The sequence below is a fragment of the Mandrillus leucophaeus genome, unplaced genomic scaffold (assembly GCF_000951045.1).
Source record: "Mandrillus leucophaeus isolate KB7577 unplaced genomic scaffold, Mleu.le_1.0 Scaffold427, whole genome shotgun sequence".
NCBI lineage: Eukaryota > Metazoa > Chordata > Mammalia > Primates > Cercopithecidae > Mandrillus > Mandrillus leucophaeus.
The window spans coordinates 1,962,726-1,985,112 of NW_012104554.1; the positions used below are offsets into that span (position 1 = coordinate 1,962,726).

Here is a 22,387-nt window from a genome sequence, read left to right on the forward strand (position 1 = left end):
CAGATCTCAGCTCACTACAAGCTCCGCCTCCCGGGTTCACGCCATTCTCCTGCCTCAGCCTCCCAAGTAGCTGGGACTACAGGCGCCCGCCACCTTGCCCGGCTAGTTTTTTGTACTTTTTTTAGTAGAGACGGGGTTTCACTAGGATGGTCTCGATCTCCTGACCTCGTGATCCGCCCGTCTCGGCCTCCCAAAGTGCTGGGATTACAGGCTTGAGCCACCGCGCCCGGCCTGGCTAATTTTTTGTGTTTTTAGTGGAGACGGGGTTTCACCAGGATGGTCTCGATCTCCTGACCTCGTGATCCGCCCGCCTCTGCCTCCCAAAGTGCTGGGATTACAGACGTGATCCACCGTGCCCGGCGTTTCACTGTGCTCAGCACTGTGAATAGACAGAGTGCTTGCCCTCTAGGAGATGGCAATCTAATGACATGTATGTAGAAACAATATTGTAGTTTGAGGGAGGCAATAAATAATATGCCCTTCTCTTCTGAGCTTGGAGAGTGGCCTGGGAGTCAGATGAATAGAGATCAAAATACTGGATTCATTTATTTGTTCTTTTATTCAGTTAGTCAAAAAACATTTATTAACCTCTACTCTCAGCCAAGGAACTGATTTTGTGAACTTAGCAGTGAACAAAACAGACAAAAATGTCTGCTCTCATGGAGCTTAGTGAGAGAGGCAACGATAACCAAGGTAAATAGGCAAAATATATAGCATGTTAAATGGTGATAAGTGCCATAAAGATGAAGGAAGGAGGGATGGGGAGTTGGAAGTGTTTTGGGGTGACCAAAGTTGGGACTGCGGTGTTAGGCCTCTTTGAAAAGATGAAAGACCTGAAGGAAGGAGAAGCCTGTGATTCAGAGAGAAGAACATTAGTATGTTAAATGGTGCAGAGGCAGGAGCATGTCTCAAGAATAACGGGAAGTCAGGGCTGGAGTGGGAGAGTGTTAGAAGAGTTAAAAAGGGCAGGTCATAGAGCTCACAGGATATCAGAACCTCTAGTGCCTCATAGGTAATTTTAAGAACTTTATTTTACTTTGAGTTAAGATGAGAAACCATTGGAGGGTTCTGAGCAAAGCAGTGATATGATTTGACTTATGATTTCACAGAATTATTCTGGCTGATGTATTGAGAGTAGACTGTACAGGTACATAAGTAGAAGCATAGAAATTAGCTAAAAGGCTACTACAATAATCCAGATAAGAAATGATGTAGCTTGGATTAGAGTGGTAGTGAGAAGTCAGATTCTAGTTTTGCTTTAAAGGTAAAGCTGACTGATTTATTGTAGAGTATTCAGAGAGAACTTAAGGATGACTCCAAGGATTTTATTCTGAGCATTTAGAAGGATGGAGACCAGACAAAATGAAGATGGAGAATCCCACTGGATTTGGCAATATGGAGGTCATCGATGACCTTGATTAGGGTGATTTGCATAAAGAAGTGAGACAAAAACCTGATTGGGGAGGGTTCAAGAGAGAATGGAAAGAAAAAAGTTTGATAGAGTGAATATAGATAACTCTAGGAGCTTTATTGTAAAGGTCAAGGAAGCAATGGCAATGGTAAAGCAAGTGTGAAGAATTTGGTATAAGTCAGCAGCGAAGTGGGCTTTCTTATACTGCACCCAGAATTAACTTTATTAGTTTAACCACAAAGCAAGAAATGGCAGCCTTTCACCTTTTTGCAGACAGGTTGTCTGTTAGACTGAGGGAACAGCAGGGACTCAATTGAACATGGTTATTTGTTCCTTATTCTGCACTGTCCAATAAGTTTAAATTCTTATTCCCTGGGGAGGAATACAGAAAGGATGAAAGACGGGCCAGGCAAAGTCCCTCATTACGGAAACATGAAAAGTCCTCACAACTAACAAAAGAGATGTAATGAGTCTAGTTCTAGGTGTGTATATGTATATAAAATTACTACGGTAGCATAGAGAATAGTTACCTAACCCAAACAGAGTCTGGAAAAGAGCAGCTGTGGAAAACTTTTTAAAAGTGACAATCTAAGCACAAAGGATGAGTAGATATTTCTGGAATGCAGAGATAGTGGTAGTGAGAAGTTTACTCCAGATAGAATTTACAAGGATAAAGGATACTGAAGCTAGTGTGAACTAAGCTCTTAGGTTTTGCTGTACCTTGAAGTGTAAGTTAGAGATTACTTAAGAAGTCAGAGCATTAGATATGGGTAAGTTTATAGAAGATCTCATGTGACATTTGTATTTCAAGATGGAAAGATTTTGAAGATGGAAAGGTATTGAAGGTCTTAAGAAAGAATTCCCATAGTCAGATTTGCTTTTTAAATAGATTATTCTTGTTGATGTGTGCAAGATGGATTTGGGTGGGAATATTCTGGAATGAAATGAATTGAAAGACTAATATATGCAGCAGTTCAGATGAAAAATAATACTGGTCTTAGTTCAAGCAGTTGTTGAAGTCATAGGGACAAATGTGAGAAATACTTATAAGGTAAAAATAAATGAACAGCACTGGTTGACTTAATAGATAAAAGGGATGAGGGAGAAGGGGTGTGACTTCCAGGTTGGTAGCGTTGGGTGCATGGTAAATGGAGGTGTCATCAACTGTGTTAGTGAATGTGATACAAATGGCCATCTCATAAGGCAATGCGATGTGTTCAGTTTAGGACGTGTCTTGAGGCACCAGTGCAATATATTTAATATTTAAAGCTTGGAGGAGGGAATCGTGTTATATATGTTAACCGAGAGAGACATCAGAATATATGAAGTAAATGGAATTATTAGAGTAGATGTGATCAGCCAGAAGAGAGAATATAGTGAGAAAAGTAGATAATTGGTAACATAAGACTTCTGAGAAACACCAGCCCTTTAAGAGATGACTAGTTAGAAGAAGAGCAGCCCCAGGAAGAGTGAGAGTGGTCAGAGTAATTAAGAAGAACCTGCAGAGTGGAAGCCAAAGGAATAGGAAGGGTCGAAAGTTAGGGGTAATCAGCACCTTCAAATGTGGGTTTGTGTGGTGGCGATGCTCAGTATGATAAATGAAAAATACCAATTAGATTAAGCAATTAAGTAAATTGATAATGTTGCTAAACATAATTTCAGTAAAGTAATAGAGGTGAAAATCTGATTGTCGATTAATGAGTAAATGAGAGATGAGGAAATTAAGAATGTAAATATAAATTATTTTTTGAAATGTCGATGTAAATTGTTTAAAGACTGAGCAGAAACTGGAGGGGGATGTGTCCTGGGGAGTGTTTTTGAGAATAAGAGAGACCTGGACATGTCTATAGTCTAGGACAAAGGGATTCATAGGGAGGGAGTTATTAAGGATATTGGGGGAGAAGCAGCTGAGGGAATAAGGTATTGTTAAGAAGCTACGATGTTACTGATACACTGGGGGAGGGTGAAATTAAACTCATCCACTGAAGCTTGAGGAAAGGAGGTAAATATGGAGTGGGGCATATATACATAGCTCCATATATCTATATATACAAATATATGCATATATTGTTATATGTATATCTATATATGTCTCATGGATCAGAAGAAGAGTAGTAGGAGATGAGTTTAGAGCATTGGAAAAAGAATGTGGTTAATTGAAGGTTTCTTGTGAAATTCTAGTTTATAATAATATAGATTTATATTATTAAACATAGTTCTAATTAATTGTATGTGTATATAATTATATATACACATATTATTTTATATAAAATTTTTTTTTGAAAATCAAGATTGATCATTCCTGAAAATCTCATGTTTCTTGATAAAGTTGGAGATAGTAATAGCTGAATATCAGGCAAGCAGAGATTGAGAATGTAGAGATAATATGGAATCTTTTAAGTAGTTATTGAGGGGAATATTTGAGGGTGAGGACCTCATTCAAATAAAAAGCTTGACAAGATAATTCTGAATATATACTGTGATGGAAGTTGAAACCAGAACCAGAAATTTGTAGTAGCACCAATCTGTGGAACTTTGTGATTTTACTCCAATAGTGCTTAGAGGTATAGGAATGGAGAATTGGGCTTTTTTGGGAGTGGCTCTTGGAAATTTTTGGGTGGAAGGAAATGGACAATGTGGTTGAAAGAATAGTTAAGGTTAGTTCATATCTATACAGGAAGTTCACGAAGAAAATCTAGGCATATGCTGAATATATTAGAAGGAAATTGACGTCTCTGACATTGAATAACAGAAATTAGGTCATTAAATTGGAAGGCAGTAAGTTGTGGTCATAGAGTAGGATAGTTAGAAATTTCTAACTGGAAGAATTTCAGGTGGTTACAAATCCTATATGAGTGTGTGAAATGTGGAATGAGTAAAGGTCCAGGAATTAAGATGATATGAATGTTGAGGCTATGCTCTTAATTATCTATGTATTTTGTATTTCCCAGGAAATTGGCAGAAATTGGGATTGAGAGAAAGACTAAATCAGGTCTCAAGTCTTCAGTGAATGAGGTAGGGATTTATAGATGATAGCAACAAAAAGTAGAGAGTAGAATAAGTAAATGGCATACTCCCCAGAGCAACACGAAGCTTTCACATGAGGGAGAGAGTAATGGCAGTGAAACACCAGGAAAAGGCCACCCTCCTCTGCTTGCTCAGTGGAATAGACATTACTGACCAGAGCAGGGTGAGGGGTGAGGGAGAATTGGCATCTGTAAAGGGAGAATCAAATTTCAGTTAAGACTTGGAAACAGAGTGACTATATATCTATATCTATACATCTGTATCTATATCTAGATATCTATATCTACATATGCAGATATATATCTACTGTGTAACAAACGTGCTCATTCTGCACAAGTATCCCAGAGCTTAAAGTGTATGTTTAAATATCTATATCTACTATATTTATCTGCAGTAGATATGTCTATATCTACTATGTAACAAACCTGCTCATTCTGCACAAGTATCCCAGAGCTTAAAGTGTATGTTTAAATATCTCTATCTACTATCTCTTTCTATAGTAGATATATCTCTATCTACTATCTCTATCTCTATCTCTAGATATAGATATAGATATTTACATATACACTATAAGCTCTGGGATACTTGTGCAGAATGAGCAGGTTTGTTACATAGTTACACGTGTGCCATGGTGGCGTTCTGCATCCATCAACCCGTCATCTAGGTTTTAAGCCCCACATGCATTAGGTATTTGCTCTAATGTTCTCCCTCTCCTTGCCCCGCAACCCCCAACAGGCCCCGGTGTGTGATGTTCCCCTCCCTCAGAGTGACTTTTATGGAAAGAAGCTTAGGCCTGGAATTCTGATTCCAGATTAGTGCAATGTAGAGAGAGGAGTTATCTATCGGTGGCAGAAACAGAAACTGAGAGGCAGAGAGGTTTGGTTGCCTTTTGTCATTTGACCAAAACTTAGAAGGATGAGAAGTATGCTTGAAAGCGACTGATCTCAAATATTTTAATATTGGCACAAATCATGAGAGTACCACATGGTTGCTGGGTCTGTGTCAGCAGAGTGGTGTGAAAGTAAAAGAAGAGGGATCCCTTGCTGTATCGATAGAAAAATTCTTTTAGTGTATTGAAGTGAGCCTGCATGTATATGTGATTTAGAGTGTAATAATTTATTTTTCTATTCATTCAGCAACTTTTTAGAATATATGTGTGAAATATCTTGGATATATCAATGACTAAGACACAAAAATCCTTTTTAGAGTATACATTTTTAACGGAGGGTGGTTGGAGTGAGGCAGATCAGCATGACAAATAAGCAAATTATTTAGTGTGTTGGAAAGTAAGCACTATGGAAAGAATATGATAACCAAGATAGGGAATATTTGGAAAGGCTGAAATTTTAAATGGAATGGTCAGAGTAGTCCTAATTAAGAAGGTGATGTTTGAGCAAACATTTGAACAGGGAGTAAACTATATGACTGTGTGGGGGAAGAGTTCCAGGCAGAAGGAATAGTTAGTACACTAAGGCTTCGAGGTGGGAGTGTGCCTAGTGTGAGATTGAGTCTCATGTGTCTGAAATTAGGGTCAGAAAAAGAGTAGTAGCAGGAGGTCATATTAGAGTGTTAGAAAAAAATGTGGTTGAGAGTTTTTTGTTAAATTCTAGCTTATAATGATATAGATTTATATTATTAAATATATAGTTCTAAGTACTTAACTAAATTTACCATGTTAAAATGTAATAGTTTTAAGAAAATGTAAGACTGAGAATTTGAGTGATATAATTTATTGTTAGTCATTTTATGTTTGAGGAATAACTTTTTAAGTTCTGTATTCTTAAAGTAGTAGTTTTCAATTCTTTACAGAATGATTTGGAACAAGTTCTACGTCAAATTGGCGATAAGGACCAAAAGATCCAGAACCTTGAAGCTTTATTACAGAAGAGTAAAGAAAATATTTCATTACTAGAAAAGGAAAGAGAAGATCTTTATGCAAAAATTCAGGCTGGTGAAGGAGAGACTGCTGTTCTTAACCAGTTACAAGAAAAAAACCATACACTGCAGGAGCAAGTAAGCTTGTAAAATATATTATATTTCTAAAATTTACTTCTGTCTCTCTAAGTCTTACTAAGTGCTTTATTTAAATGATTCTTCATTCTTGCTCTTTTTAGCACATTTTAAATGTTATATATTTTTTGACAAATAGCATCTCATGTACCTTAAGAGGCAGATTACTATTATAGTGAAACATGATTTGACAAAGGAAAATTTCTCCGTTCATGTCCCTGGATGTAAGTTAGTGTGACTATAAGTAAACTATTTTACATTGTTAGCTCACTGGAAAAACAGAAATATTAATAGTGCATACTTGCCTAATGGCATTTTGTGATGTTTAAAAAAAAGAATAATGAAATGTATTCATAAATTGAAGATATTAATCAAGTGTTAGTTTTTACTGTGTATTAATATACAGACTTAATAGTAACATATTTTGATAAAGTATGTGTCTTTGCATCATGTATAGCCAATAATAATTTTGATAAGTTGCCTTAATGTTTCAACATTAAAATGTAGTTTAAGAAAAGTTTATAAAATTTAGATAAATACATTTTCAAACAAAAAAGAATTTTGCAGTTGCTTTTTTGGAAGAATTGTGTAATAAGAGAGTTATTATCTAAACGAGAAAATATTTGAAACAAAGTGTCAGAAGGCCATATCACTTTTCTAAATTTAGAATTAGAATATAACAGATTTCCCTCCACATTTCAAAGTTAGTTTTGAAGAATTCTTTAGGTTAGTTTTTGGTTGTATACAACTTGGCGTTGCTTATCATATAAATATGGTCAGGAAGCCATGCATTCATTTTAAAGAATAAATTAAAATAAATCTGTTTCTGGCCATATTGGCATAGTTAATACCTATTTAGCTCTTCTACCATAAACACCAAGAAAAGTGGAAAAAATGTCCAAAACCACTGTTTTCAGACATTGGGCAATAGGCAGTGCAGGACTGTGATCCCTGAGAGAAGAGAAACAAGTGATATGAACTCTTTGACCACGCTAACTTTTGATCCAGAGACATTTTCCAGACTGTGGCACAGCCTGGGGGAACCTAAGGAAAGCCCAGTGGTCTATGTGAGATATTAAATTAAATTGAGAGACTGAAGTTCAGGGAGGTTAAGGCAGATTGAATTTGTAGGGTAGGATACCAGAAAGGAAAGAGCAGTACAGAGAAAAAGCTTCAGTAATCTGCTTAGGAATCCACTTGAGGCTTTGTTGAATGCCAAGTTTTGTACTTGTAAAGTGGGATTCTATGAGGCCAGACAATGAATACTATCAAGGAGCTACAGGCTGAAAAATTACTAGTGCTTACACAGGACTGGGAGATGTTCAGGTTCCAGCCAATCAGAAGAAAGGTGTGGCTGAACACTTGGAGTATTCAGTAGACATATCAGAGAGGTCATACCTTAGGAGAGGAGTAAGGCTAAACTAGCCCTAGAGTAAAAGCTGCCATACACCTGACCTTACAAAGTATAAAAAAAACCTTAAAAGGATCCAGTAGAACCACAAATATATTAAATACGTGCTGGGACAAAAGATTCTTTGAAAGAAGACAACAGAATCGAGAGTGGTCACAATAAATAGTGAAAGATTACTACACATGTGAAGAAACAGAAACAATGTGAGCCATGACCAGGAGAGAAATTATTCAGTGGAAACAGACCCTGAAGTAAGAGATGATAGAGTCACCAGACAAGTACTTTAAAACAGCTCTTCAAATATGCTTATGGATAGAAACAAAAAACTATAATGATGGAGACAGACGTGGAAATGGCTGGGTGCAGTAACTTGTGCCTGTAATCCCAGCTACTCTAGAGGCCGAAGTGAAAGGATCACTTGAGCCTGGGAGTGAGCTATCACTGTGCTACTGCACTCCAGCCTGGGTGATGGAGTGAGACCCTGTCTCTTAAAAAAAAAAAAAAAAAATTGAACTTTTAGAGATAAAACAAAAATACATGAAATGAAAATTTTATTGGATGTACTTAATAGATTAAGCAAGTAGAAAACAGTATCAGTGAACATAAAAGACAGGGCAATTGAAACTGTTCTCAATGAAGTACAGAAGGAAAAAAGGTTGGGGAAAAACAGTGACCCATGGAATAGTATTATGTAAGCTAGCATAATTACAATTAATGTCACAAAAGGGTGGGGAGGAGGAAAATAGAAACAAAGGCTGAAAAAATTTTAATTTTTTAGATTTTTTCTGTATTTCAATGGATGCAAATGAAAAAAATGTAATTTTTGATTAAAAACATGGTCAAAAAACTTGGTGAACTCAAAGCAAGGTACATCAAAGAAATGTCAAATGACTTGGATTTTATCTAAATTTTAAAAAGTATGCTCTTCAAAAGATATCATTATGAAAATAAAAGCCATAACACAGAATGGGAGAAAACATTTGCAATACGTGTATCTGACAATTCAGAAATGCCCAGATATATAAAGAAATCTTGTTACTTAGCCAAATCAGTGATTGGCTGGAGTTAGAGATGGGATGGGACGAATGACTGCAGAAGGGCATGAGGAAACATTCTGGAATAATGGAAATGTTCTTTATCTTGATTGTGGTGATGGCTAGTTAAATGAGTGTATGCAGTCATCAAATCTCAAATTGTACAACTTCAGTTGAATGAGTTTTATATAACTTACAGCTCAATAAAGATTATTTTAAAAGGAATATCAGTCTTTGAATTTAATGTTATTTCTTGGTATTTCAGATACTATGTTGACATGTTTTGGAAAAGTGAATAATTTTACTTGAAAAAATTTGAGATAAACTATCATAAAGCAGTTTAATATTCTCATGGCTCTTAAATTTAGGTTTCTGAATTTTTGTTATATCATTTGTGAACTTCATGATTAATCTTACTTGTATAACAGGTAACTCAACTAACAGAGAAGCTGAAGAATCAGTCGGAAAGCCATAAACAAGCCCAGGAGAATTTGCACGACCAGGTACAAGAGCAGAAGGCACATCTTAGAGCTGCACAAGACCGTGTTCTTTCTCTAGAAACCAGTGTCAATGAATTAAATAGTCAATTAAATGAAAGCAAGGAGAAGGTCTCCCAGCTTGACATACAGGTAATATTAAATTTAATGTTTGTATAAAGCACCAGTTTTAGACCATCAAATGTTTTAAATTCTGTTTCTCTTTTTGCCTTGCATATTAATTGAAAAAAATTTGAAATAGGAATTAGATAAAGGCTATATCTAGACAATTAGTTGAACTTTCCTGTTTGACTCTCTCATCCGCTTCCCCGTCTCTGTCTTTCTCTCCCTCCTCCCTTCCGTCGTCTTCTCACTCTTCCTCTCTCCTCTCCCTCTCTCTCTCTTTCTCTCTGGCTCTTGCTCTCGGGTGTGCTCTCTCTCTCCTCAAGCTACACTTGGTGAAATCACTAGATCTTTTAGATTTTCCCTGTTTTGATCATGCCATTATTGTGTTTGATATTCAAATTAGTTTGATATTATACCATTAGATTTCTATGTTAAATATTTTTTACTTTGATTTTTTAAATCTTCCTTTAAAAGTCTGACTTCTGATTAAAAAAAGAAATGCCGCCAACAGACACATGAAAAAATGCTCATCATCACTGGCCATCAGAGAAATGCAAATCAAAACCACAATGAGATACCATCTCACACCAGTTAGAATGGCAATCATTAAAAAGTCAGGAAACAACAGGTGCTGGAGAGGATGTGGAGAAATAGGAACACTTTTACACTGTTGATAGGATTGTAAACTAGTTCAACCATTATGGAAAACAGCATGGCGATTCCTCAAGGATCTAGAACTAGAAGTACTGTATGACCCAGCCATCCCATTACGGGTATATACCCAAAGGATTATAAATCATGCTGCTATAAAGACACATGCAGACGTATGTTCATTGCGGCACTATTCACAATAGCAAAGACTTGGAATCAACCCAAATGTCCATCAGTGACAGACTGGATTAAGAAAATGTGGCACATATACACCATGGAATACTGTGCAGCCATAAAAAAGGATGAGTTTGTGTCCTTTGTAGGGACATGGATGCAGCTGGAAACCATCATTCTCAGCAAACTATCGCAAGAACAGAAAACCAAACACCGCATGTTCTCACTCATAGGTGGGAACTGAACAATGAGATCACTTGGCCTGGGGAAGGGGAACATCACACACCGGAGCCTATTATGGGGAGGGGGGAGGGGGGAGGGATTGCATTGGGAGTTATACCTGATGTAAAGGACGAGTTGATGGGTGCTGACGAGTTGATGGGTGCAGCACACCAACATGGCACAAGTATACATATGTAACAAACCTGCACATTATGCACATGTACCCTAGAGCTTAAAGTATTAAAAAAAAAAAAAAATTCCCCTACGTGGTGCCATATTCTTTCAGAAGTCTATATAGCAGTCTTCCTCAATGAGTCAATCATGGGGTGAGCAGTAAGACATAATTTTTTCTCCATTCTTACTATTGATTTCTTGTTCTGTGATATATAATAGAAATTTATAGAAATAGTTCACGGCTTGATTTTACTTTAAGATAATGATTCCACTGGAAATAAGGAATATAATAAAATAATATGACTGGCATACTTATTAGAACTTGGAGAGAATATACATTTCTTTCTTTTTTAAAAAATTATTTGCTAGATGAATTATATGATAGCCTGTTACGTGGATGTCCAATGTAAGGGGGAGGGGAATGGGGAGGGAATGGGAGTCTAGTGACAATGTGAATGTACTAATGTATTAGGACAGTCTGTGATTCTTTCTGTGTTGCAGGGTCCTTTCCTTTACAAAAGATTGCCCTTCCACTGCTATTCATTTCAGAACTAATTCCAACAATGAGATCAGCCCATTTTTTTTGTTACTATCAATTGCTTCCATTATCACCTTGACAGTAACTTCTTCTTTGCCATTACTCTGAAAAATGTTACCTGTAGATATTTTTTAAGTTTTTGAGGCTTTTTTCAAAACTACTTTAACTTCTTTATGAACTAGTGTTAGTTCATAAAGTAGAATGTATGGCCTTACTTTTCTTTTGAGTATTAGGACTCTGAGAAAAACCTAGTGCTTTAAGTGATATTATTAATAAAAGAATGTCAACCGAAAGTGCTTAGCCAAAGGGTATTAGCTGTAGCCAGCTGTAGCTTAACTGTTAAGGTAATGTTTTTTTCTGGAGTGTCCCTTTAACTATACAAATGAGGCTTTTAAGCTGTTTCTCAGTTTTAAGTTCTATAATACACCTTTTAATCCCTAGTTCCACAGTACTTCCTTGTGTGCATGATCAGGACAGCATCAAGGTACATTATTATGCACATGTATGAGGGCACTTCACTGCTTTTACTGTTTTAAGGGCTTTAATGCAAAAGTTGCAACAATTGTAGCCTTGTAGTAATTGGTACTTAGTCATTGCCTGTAAAAAGGGCAAAGAGAGGGGCTGGCTATATGAATAGCCACATTTCCCCCCCCCCCCCATCAGAAGCCTTTCTAAAATAAGGCAAACCAGTGGAGCAATTATTTAATTTCCCCCAAAGTTTCTTTGTATGCTACATAATTTTTGGAATATACATATATTCCATTAGTTGAAGCATGCTATATAAAAAAGATCATGAGTGATTATCATATGTTAAAATATTTCATGAATTTTTGGCTCCTCAGATGGATGAAATGCCATATGTAAATAAAGCTGACTTCTGCAAAAATATATTTGTAGTCCATGCTATATATTCATCAGTATAGATTTACTATGTATTGTTTAAAGGGAAGATTTCTTTAGCTTTCACCTTTAAATCAATGTAGATGTATACACCTTGATGTAACTATTATTTCTGTGAAAATTATTTCAATATTGAGAAAAAATTTGAATTTTTCCTTCAGCTTGTAATTATCCATACAATGTAAATCTTGGATTTCTTATGTTCATTGATCCTCTCGTCAACCAGCTAAAAGAATGCTCCCCCAATTTTTACTCTTTTCTCAAAATATGTTAATTTTAAATATATGTTTTTACATATATATTTTATTTTTTGTTTTTCTTTCTTTTTTTATTTCTGAGACAGAGTCTTGCTCTGTTGCCAGGCTGGAGTGCAGTGGCGTGATCTCAGCTTACTGCAACCTCCACCTCCCAGGTGAAAGCGATTCTCCTGCCTCAGCCTCCCGAGTAGCTGGGACTACAGGTGCATGCCACCATGCCCAGCTAATTTTTGTATTTTTAGCAGAGACGGGGTTTCACCATGTTGGCCAGGATGTTCTCGATCACTTGACCTAGTGATCTGCCTGCCTTGGCCTCCCAAAGTGCTGGGATTACAGATGTGAGCTACCGCACCTGGCCTATTTTTTGCTTTTCGTATTTGAGGTGAGTTGTACTAAAGGTATTCAACACTTAAAAGTGTTACTTTTGATAACAAGATAGATCTTTTTGCTTGTTTGATTTTATCGGCAGCCGTGAATTTTTAATGTTTAATATTTTGACTGAGCATCAGAAATAAAACCCTTTAAGTGAGAAGTTATCAGGGAATACTGAATTTTACAACGTGCCAGTTGTCTGGCTGAGTCCTTAAATTCTGTAATTCTTGATTATCTTTGGAGTCATCATTTTTGGGGGCATGGTTATTTACTTTATCATATTAGTGGTAGACTTTCAGATATTCACTTCTGAAAAACACAGTGGCGTTTTCCTGGAAAAAAAGTGTACCTTTTGTTTCTTAGCAAAGGAATACTGAAGTGTTTTGGAATCATATAAGGATATCTTTTTATTGTTTATCCAGCATTATTAGGAGGCTTCTCCCCTGTCATTCCTATTTTGGGAATTTTTCACATGCATATTTTTCAATATATAAATCCATTTGTTTCTGTGAATGACTTAATTTTTAAATAGTTTGTTTAGTCACAAAAGCAGTGTGCATTCAAGCAAGAGGAAATCAAGAACTAAATATAAATTAAATAATTTATAAATTTTGTTACAGATTAAAGCCAAAACCGAACTGTTGCTATCAGCAGAAGCAGCAAAAACTGCCCAAAGAGCTGATCTTCAGAATCATTTGGACACAGCTCAAAATGCATTACAAGATAAACAGCAGGTAGGGAAACAGATGCAATTTCATACTCTCTATCACCTAGTGCTTTGGTAGATAAACAAATTGCAAACATGTAAAGATGATACCCAGTTTTGTATAATCTTGTGATAGACTTGCTTATCCCCCTTAATTTCTCCATGAGTTCAGAACCAGTTGAGTAGTAAAGGTGAGGGTCACATAGATGGAGATAAAAATAACAGCTTTGTTTTTGATAAAGCTCTACTAGTGTGCAGCTGTAGCTGGTTTCCTAATACTGTCCTTCTCCCCTAGCCTAGACCTTGGTGTAGAGCAGTACTATTTACTCGTAACTTTTGAATTGTTGCCTCATCCCTTCAAGTGTTGGTGGTTGAAAGGGGCAGACCTCCACATTTGCTTTTAGTAGGTAGACTGGACCATGACCCAAATGTACTTGCCACTTGGAAGTGGGAAAAGGAACACTATATATTCTACCTCAGTTATAAGAGTTACTCGTTTCTTGGGAATAGGAGGAAGTAAGGAGCTGGAGGGAATACAGAAGCAGTACTCTGGTAGAATAGAAGCATCCTACTTCAGGGTCAAGGTGAATGTTGCTGGTAGATTTTTCTTAGCTTTTACCGGTAGAAATTTTTAAATTTTACTTGCTATTCAGAGAGTAATATTAGTGATTGGTCTTTCTGGTTTTTTTCTTTTCTTTTGAGATGGAGTTTTGCTCTTGCTGCCCAGGCTGGAGTGCAATGCTGTAATCTTGGCTCACTGCAACCTCCACCTCCCGGATTCAAGCAATTCTCCTGCCTCAGCCTCCCAAGTAGCTGGGATTACAGGCATGTGCCACTGTGCCTGACTAATTTTGTATTTTTAGTAGAGACAGAGTTTCACCATGTTGGTCAGGCTGGTCTCGAACTCCGACCTCAGGTGATCCACCCACCTTGGCCTCCCGAAGTGCTGGTATTATAGGGGTGAGCCACCGCACCCGGCTTTATTGGTCCATTTTTTAAAAAACAATACAGAAGTATATCAAGTTAAAAAACAGAACAAAACAGTTTTCTATATTTACCCTTTACCGAAAACCCATTTGAATGGAATGTTTGCTGTTAAATTTGGTATGTGTCCTACTTTTGGTACATAGTCGATTTACTAGTAATTTTTATTTATGTATTTTTTTTGTGCAACTGAATATTCCAAATGAATTGAAAAGCATCATAGATGTAATCACTGTAATTTTTTTAAAAATAGTTTTTAAAAATGGTGTCTTGAACATTGAAAATATTTAATTATAATATGAAAGTGTTACTTTATTATTAGCCTGGCTAATATTCTGTTTTGGCTTCTAAAATGATTCTTCCTAAATAAACACTGGAAAGTTATTAAACTGTTATACATATAAACTTAGGATCTCAGACTACGCAAGAATTGAGTTCATGTCGTTTACACTGGTAGGTAAGTCTAGCCTCTGATATATCATTGGACTTATCTGAGCTCTTACTCCAAATAAAATTAGAGTTTTCAATTTTACTTTGAACATTTGGCCACTATGATATAGTAAACCTTACCAAAGTTTTCTTCAATTGTACTTTTCTAAAGGAGTTAAATAAGATTACTACTCAGTTGGATCAGGTCACTGCAAAGTTACAAGACAAGCAAGAACATTGCAGTCAGCTGGAAAGTCATCTTAAAGAATATAAAGAGAAACACCTCTCTTTAGAACAGAAAACTGAAGAGCTAGAAGGTCAAATTAAGGTTTGTATAAAAGAAGTTGAATTTAGTTACATTTTCTACTTCAGTAGCAATGGAATCTCATGACCTACATGGAATCAAAGATTTTTGATTAACAAAGGTGAAGTTGTGGTATAAAATTTTTTTTAATTACTTGTAATTTTTCATGTCTTAATTTTGAATTATATCTTTATTTTTAATTTCTTCTTTAATGAGCATCTTTTATAAATGGCAGTCAGCTTACATACTGATTCCATTGTAATGTGTTACTTTTTCTAAAGACAGCTAACCAGAGATCTACTCTACAATTACAAGGAACTTACCAATTTTTTGTTGTGAAGTCTTTTCTATTCCTTCATTCTTCCATCTCTTACCAACTTACTCCAATATCACATTTCAGATATGGTAGACTTTTTCCTTTTTAGAACTTTATACCCTTTGGACTTTGCTTCTAACTTAGTAACACATTGAGACTATAGTAAACTGCATCTTACTTTAACACAACGCCAAGTGAATGTGTTGATTTACTGAAGAGATAAGATGATTAGACATCTCAGAAGGATTTGACCTGAGTTTTTGTGTCCTTTAAATTAGAACCACTTGCTGCTTAACTGCCTTTGGCTAAAAATAAAAAAATGAAAAATAAATTTAAAAAATTTGAGCTACTATCAGTTAAACAAAAACTTCTCAAGTTACTCTATATATGTAACTTACACTTCCACAACCCGCTGAAGCATGTGTGTATGATTTTAGAGTCATGAAATGTATACATGTACATACATACCAATATAGTAAGGGGGAATAATTACATTTACAATTTTAAAGGTTCCTTTTTTTCTTTATGGCAAATGATAATAGCAAAGGCAAAGTACTTTAGGCATGGTTAAAAATAATAGAAGTATTATTTTACTGCTAAGTGTCTAATGAATATTCTGTTTGGGTACCTATTAAAAACAGTGGTTATTTAGAACTGAGTTTTTATTGTGATTATCAGCTCTAACACTTCGTAATTATCATTTTAGGGAGTATTTTATATTTTTTATATAGACATGTAGAATTAATTTAGCTACATCAAATATCTTTTATTTAATGAATATTTTCAGTGTAGGTCAATGGTAAGGGCTACAGGTACTAATCAGTTTATAAAATATTTAGTGTGCAAAATCACTACCACTGCAAGGAAATACATTGTGTAAAGCTTTTCAAGCTTCTATTTAACAGTTTGATTTTGTAAATTTGTAAAACCACATACATAATTACATGTATACATGTGAGATGCAAACTATATTCTGAAGAACAATGTCATCTAGTCCAAGAGATTAAAGAAACAAAATCAGGAACTTAATTGGCTTTATATTTAGGATCAGTAGGTGTTAATGAGAAGGAGTACATGAGAACTTCATTTTAGTTTTAAATATCTTGTAATTACATCAGTGTTTTTAACTGTGACTATAAAAGATAATATGTTTTAAGTGAGTACATTAGTAAACCTATTAACTTATTTTTTCATACTTGAGTTAATAACTTTTACTGAGGTAATAACTATTTATGTTTCTATGTTTCTTTTAAGTTGATTGTTTTATTCAGAATTAATTTTTTTTTTTTTTTTTTTGAGATGGAGTCTTATTCTGTTGCCCAGGCTGGAGTGTAGTGGTGCGATCTCAGCTCACTGCAACCTCTGCCTCCCGGGTTCAAGCCATTCTCTTGCCTCAGCCTCTTGAGTAGCTGGGACTACAAGCACGGTCCACCACGCCTGGCTAATTTTTGTTTTTTTTTTGTTGTTTTTTTTTTTTAGTAGAGACAGGGTTTCATCATGTTGGCCAGGCTGGTCTCGAACTTCTGGCCTCAAGTAATCTGCCTGCCTCTGCCTCCCAAGGTGCTGGGATTACAGGTGTGAACCACCGTACCTGGCCAAGAATTAATTTTAGACATCAACTCTTAGTGGCTGTCTATCATGTATAAAGCTTTCTGCTGGATCTTCTGAAAGATTTTAAAATAAATAACACCCTTAGTAATGGTTTCAGAATATGTTTTTTATTATAATAAATATTTTATGTTTTTTTGTGTGTCATACCTGTTTGAATGTAAACAAATGTTATAATATTTAATAATGGATTGATAATTACTAATAGTAAAATGGCTGCCATACCATATTTCTTTCATAGAAACTAGAAGTTGATAGTCTCGAAGTTAAAGCAAGCAAGGAGCAGGCTTTGCAAGATCTACAACAGCAAAGACAGCTGAACACAGATTTAGAGCTTAGAGCCACAGAATTGAGTAAACAACTTGAAATGGAGAAAGAAATGTAAGCTAAACCACTTTACTTACAAATTAAGGGAAAAGATTTTAAACTAGTATTAAAATTTCCTTCAGATTTGAATTTTGCTATCATCGTGCTTAAAGATTTATTAAATATTTATTTTGTGTTGATTTTATAAACTGATGTTAATGTGAATGAAAAAATAATGCCATCATAATATGGTTAAACTTCACTAGAAAGGACTGAAAACTTAGTTTTATAAAATTTGGATCATCCAGTCTCTTTTCAACAATGATATGGTGCTCATTTCTCTGGCATAAACCTTGTTTTGAGTTGTTCACAAATTTGAGTAAATTACTGTAAAATTAAAAAATTCGGGGATATTTATGTGTTACCCAAAAGTAGTTAGACTTCTGGTTATACCAAATAGGGAATGGATTCTTTCTTAAAAGAAGTGATCTTCTCAGCCTGGGTAGCATAGCAAGATTGCTTGAGCTCGGGAGGTTGTGGCTGTCACACCACTGCACTCCAGCCTGGGCGACAAAGCGATACTCTATCTCAAAAAAAAAAAAAAAAAAAAAAAAAAAATGACCTCAGCTTTTTGATGCATTTTGACAGATTGTCTATGTTTATGATGACAAAGGAAATACAAAAACCAGTGTGCTTTCTTGTTTTTATTATTGGTGCAAAATTCACACATAGTTAAATGCACAGATTTTACATATGTACTTTGAGTTTTAATAAGTGTATATTCTGTGTATCTATGCATCTAGCCACAACCCCATATAGGACATTGTCATCACTCCAGGAGCTTTCTCACTTGCCCTTCTAGTCAATACCTTTCTTATCCTTTTCCTGTAGGCAACTACAGTCTATGTGTCTACATGGTATCCTGACACCAGTATCATGGTGTTGGTACCTAATATCATAGTACCTAATATCATATAATTATGATATTGAAAGTTATAAATGTAGCTAAGTTGGTGTGGCATAACACACAAAAGAAACCATAAGATATTTGTAATATACCATAAGATGGTAGCTTTATGATATTAAGTACTAATCCTTCACCTTTATTATTTTTCAAGATTGTCTTGACTCCTGTAAGTTCATTGCTTTTCTATATACATTTTTGTATTAACATGTCCATGTCTACAAATAAAACTGTTGGATTTTGATTAGAATTGCCTTGAAGCTATAAATCAATTTGGGGAGAAGTGACATCTTAACAACACTGAGTCTTCTAATACACAAACATATATCTCTATCTACTTGGACCTTCTTTAATTTCTCTGAGCAGTATTTTACTGTTTTTAACATAGACATCTTGTATATCTTTTTTTTTTTTTTTTTTTTTTTTTTTGAGGCGGAGTCTCACTCTGTCACCCAGACTGGAGTGCAGTGGGGCGATCTCGGCTCACTGCAAGCTCCGCCTCCTGGGTTCATGCCATTCTCCTGCCTCAGCCTCCTGAGTAGCTGGGACTACAGGCGCCCACCACCACGCCCGGCTAATTTTTTGTATTTTTGGTAGAGACGGGATTTCACCGTGTTAGCCAGGATGGTCTTGATCTCCTGACCTCGTGATCCGCCCACCTCGGCCTCCCAAAGTACTGGGATTACAGGCATGAGCCACCGCACCCGGCCTTGTACATCTTTTGTTAAATTTATTCCTGAGTATTTTTTAATGCTATTGTAAATGTAATTGTTTTTTAAATTTAATTTTCCACTTACGACTAGTATAAAAATGCAATTTTTAAATATATATTGACTTTTCTGCCCTTTAACCTTGCTCAATTTACTTTTTAGTTTTAGTAGTTGTTTGTAGAGTTCTTGACGTTTTCTAACAAGACATTCATGTTATCTCTGAATAGAGACAAATTTACTACTTCCTTTCCAACCTATAGGCCTTTTATATCTTTTTTCTTGCTGGCTAGGGCATCCGGTAACATTTTGAATGTAAATAGTAATGGCAAACATCTTTGCATTATTTCTAATCTTAGGCAGGAAATATTAAATGTTTCATCATTAAGTTTGAGGTTAGCTGTAGGTTTTACTGAGATTCCTTTTATCAGATTGAAGACATTACCTTTGATAACTTTTATATATTAAAAAAAAAAATTATCGGCCTTTTGGTTTATGCCTGTAATCCCAGAACTTTGGGAGGCCAAGGCAGGCAGATCATCTGAAGTCAGGAATTCGAGACCAGCCTGGCCAACATGGCGAAACCCTGTCTGTACTAAAAATACAAAAATCAGCTGGGAGTGGTGGCACATGCCTGTAATCTCAGCTGCTCGGGAGGTTGAGGCACAAGAATTGCTTGAACCCAGGAGGCAGAGGTTTCAGTGAGCCAAGATCATGCCACTGCACTCCAGCCTGGGCAACAGAGCGAGACTCCATCTCAAAAAAAAAAAGATTACAAAAGAAACAATTATTGTGCTTGGATTGAATTTTATCACCTTTTTTTTCTGTATCTGTTGATACGATCATATGGATTTTCTCTTTTATTCTGTTAATATGGGCAGTTACATTCATTGATTTACTATTAAACCAGCCTTGCTTTCCTGTAATAAATTAACTTGACTGTGCTGTGTTACCTTTTTATGTATTGCTGTTTTTGATTTGATAATACTTTGTTAAAATTTTTTCATATATTTATGAGGGATATTGGTCTGTAGTATTCTTTTAATATCATTGTCAGGTTTTGATATCAGAGTTATCCTGGCCTTAAAAAGGAATTGAGAAGTATTTCCTCTTCTTCTCCTTTCTGAAATAGTTTGTATGAGATGGATATTATTTTTTTCTTAAATGTTTGATGAAATTCACTAGTGAACTGGCTAGGCTTAGAGTTCTCTTTCTGGGTTGTTTCATTTGGGTTTCAATTCATTTAATAGATATAGAGCTATTCTAATTTCCTGATTTTTTTTCTTGAGTCAGTTTTGGTAAATTGTGTCCTTCAGAAATGTGTTCATTTCCTCTAAACTTCAAATTTATTGGCAATTGTTGATAATATTATACTTTTGAGGTCTGTTAGGATCTGTAGTAGTGTTCCTCCTTTATTCTTAATAGTGGTAATTTGTCTTTTTAAAAATCAATTAGAGATTTATCAGTTTTATCAGACTTTTGTAAAAAAACTTTTGATTTAATTTTGTAAATTTTCTATCTTATTTATTTCTCCTCTTTATTGTTTCCATCTTTAGACCTTAGTGTTTACTTTGCTTTTTTTTTAAATAGCTTTTGAATGTGAAAGCTTCTCTGTCTGTCTACATTTTGTAGTATCTGTTTCTTTTTTTCAGTTACCCGCTTTTCACTTGTCAATGCTAGATGTAAGATTTCTGCAGATGGTAGTATGTAGCCTTATTCTAATAACATCAGTGTATTATGACAGTTTTGCCACAGGTGGAATAAATTATCTTGAAGGTGGGTATCTTTTATAATTTGCACTAAAGTGCTCAATGAATTCATGGCTCCTCTGAATGTAAGGGTGGATTGGTTTAGAAGATATTGGGACCTATAAGATTTATTGGTATATGAAATTTCAAGTATCTCTAGTGGCAGAATGGGTGTGTGCTTCTGAACATATATAGCCACAAAAGTGCTTAGCTGCAGCATCATTCCTTCACTCCCAAGGTAGAATTAGTCTCTTGCCCAGCTTACCCTTGATGTTGACGCTGAACTTGGGTCCTGCCATGATGAGATCTTCAGTGAACACATCACTCACCATTATTTTGATGGATGACAATCAGTTCCACCCAATTCATTTGAATGTCTTCATATGACTGGTTACATTTGATTACATTTTGTCTTTAAATACCAAATCACCTACTCTGACTGAGTTGATGGACTTGACTTGTGTCAAGGGGATGAGGACTCTTGACTGTTCCAGTAGTAAAGGTAGAGACTAAGAACCTGAGAAAAGTCCTCTTCAGAAAGATGAAATAAAACACATCAGAGTTGATGATTAAGTTGTTTCATACTTTCATGGTTTTCATCCTTGTTTGGGGATAAGATGGTGAAAATATTCTCATTTTCATATCTAGTAAATTGGGTCCTGATACTTTGAATCGGAGGTTATAGAAGCACATCTTGTGCCTCTGGGGTGGCATTCCTCCTCACTGTAGTTTCCAGTGCCTAGGTATTTGAGGAGCATGTCTGATCCATTACATTACCAACCAAATGGTTCGTCATTATCTCTAGAATGCAGTCATCAGTCCATGAAGATCATCTTTGAGATAGCTTTTGTTCTCTTCCTCAAAAACCCTGCAGGCCCACTGGTTCTTTCTGTTTCCAATGGACCCAATGGAAGTGGACCCATTTTCATTCTATGTTCTAATCTCATGGTTCAGAATTCACTTACAGGGCTCCCACATCCTATTGGGGTAGGAAAACCTTTAAAACTAAGATCTTTCTTGTCTATGTACTTTGTACATACATTTCTTCTCTTAGGTCTTACATTTCTGGAGTACTACTTAGGCAAGGAGGGCTGGGGTCCCTTCTGCTCTTATATCAGATAAACATATTAAGACTTTGACTAAACCCCACCCATGAGCCCAGGGCTCAGCCCAAATAAGAAGATACAGGGCTTCCCTTTTTGAGAGCCCACTTAAATTTATACACCCAATGTTTCCCTCCCATCTTACAATGTATTTTCATTCCTCTGCAGTTTAATGTATTTTCTGATTTCCTTTGTGATTTCTTCTTTAATGTGTAGGTTATAAGTATGTTTACTTTCCAAATATTGAGGCTCTCCTAGATATATTATTGTTACTGATTTTTTTTTTTTTTTTGAAACGGAGTCTCACTCTATGCTCAGGCTGGAGTGCAGTGGCATGATCTCGGCTCACTGCAACCTCTGCCACCCAGATTCAAGCGATTCTCCTGCTTCAGCCTCCCGAGTAGCTGGGATTACAGGCGCCTGCCATTA

At 35.8% G+C, this 22,387-nt stretch overlaps 1 protein-coding gene across 1 annotated transcript in view; it reads left to right on the forward strand.

Moving 5' to 3' along the window:
- Positions 1-22,387, forward strand: part of EEA1 (early endosome antigen 1) — a 162,187-nt gene that overhangs the window by 109,348 nt on the left and 30,452 nt on the right. The window contains exons 14-18 of the mRNA XM_011993184.1: positions 6,248-6,451; positions 9,322-9,522; positions 13,404-13,517; positions 15,075-15,230; positions 17,372-17,511. Coding sequence (XP_011848574.1) covers positions 6,248-6,451; positions 9,322-9,522; positions 13,404-13,517; positions 15,075-15,230; positions 17,372-17,511 — 815 coding nt within the window. The remainder of the gene's footprint in view (positions 1-6,247; positions 6,452-9,321; positions 9,523-13,403; positions 13,518-15,074; positions 15,231-17,371; positions 17,512-22,387) is intronic.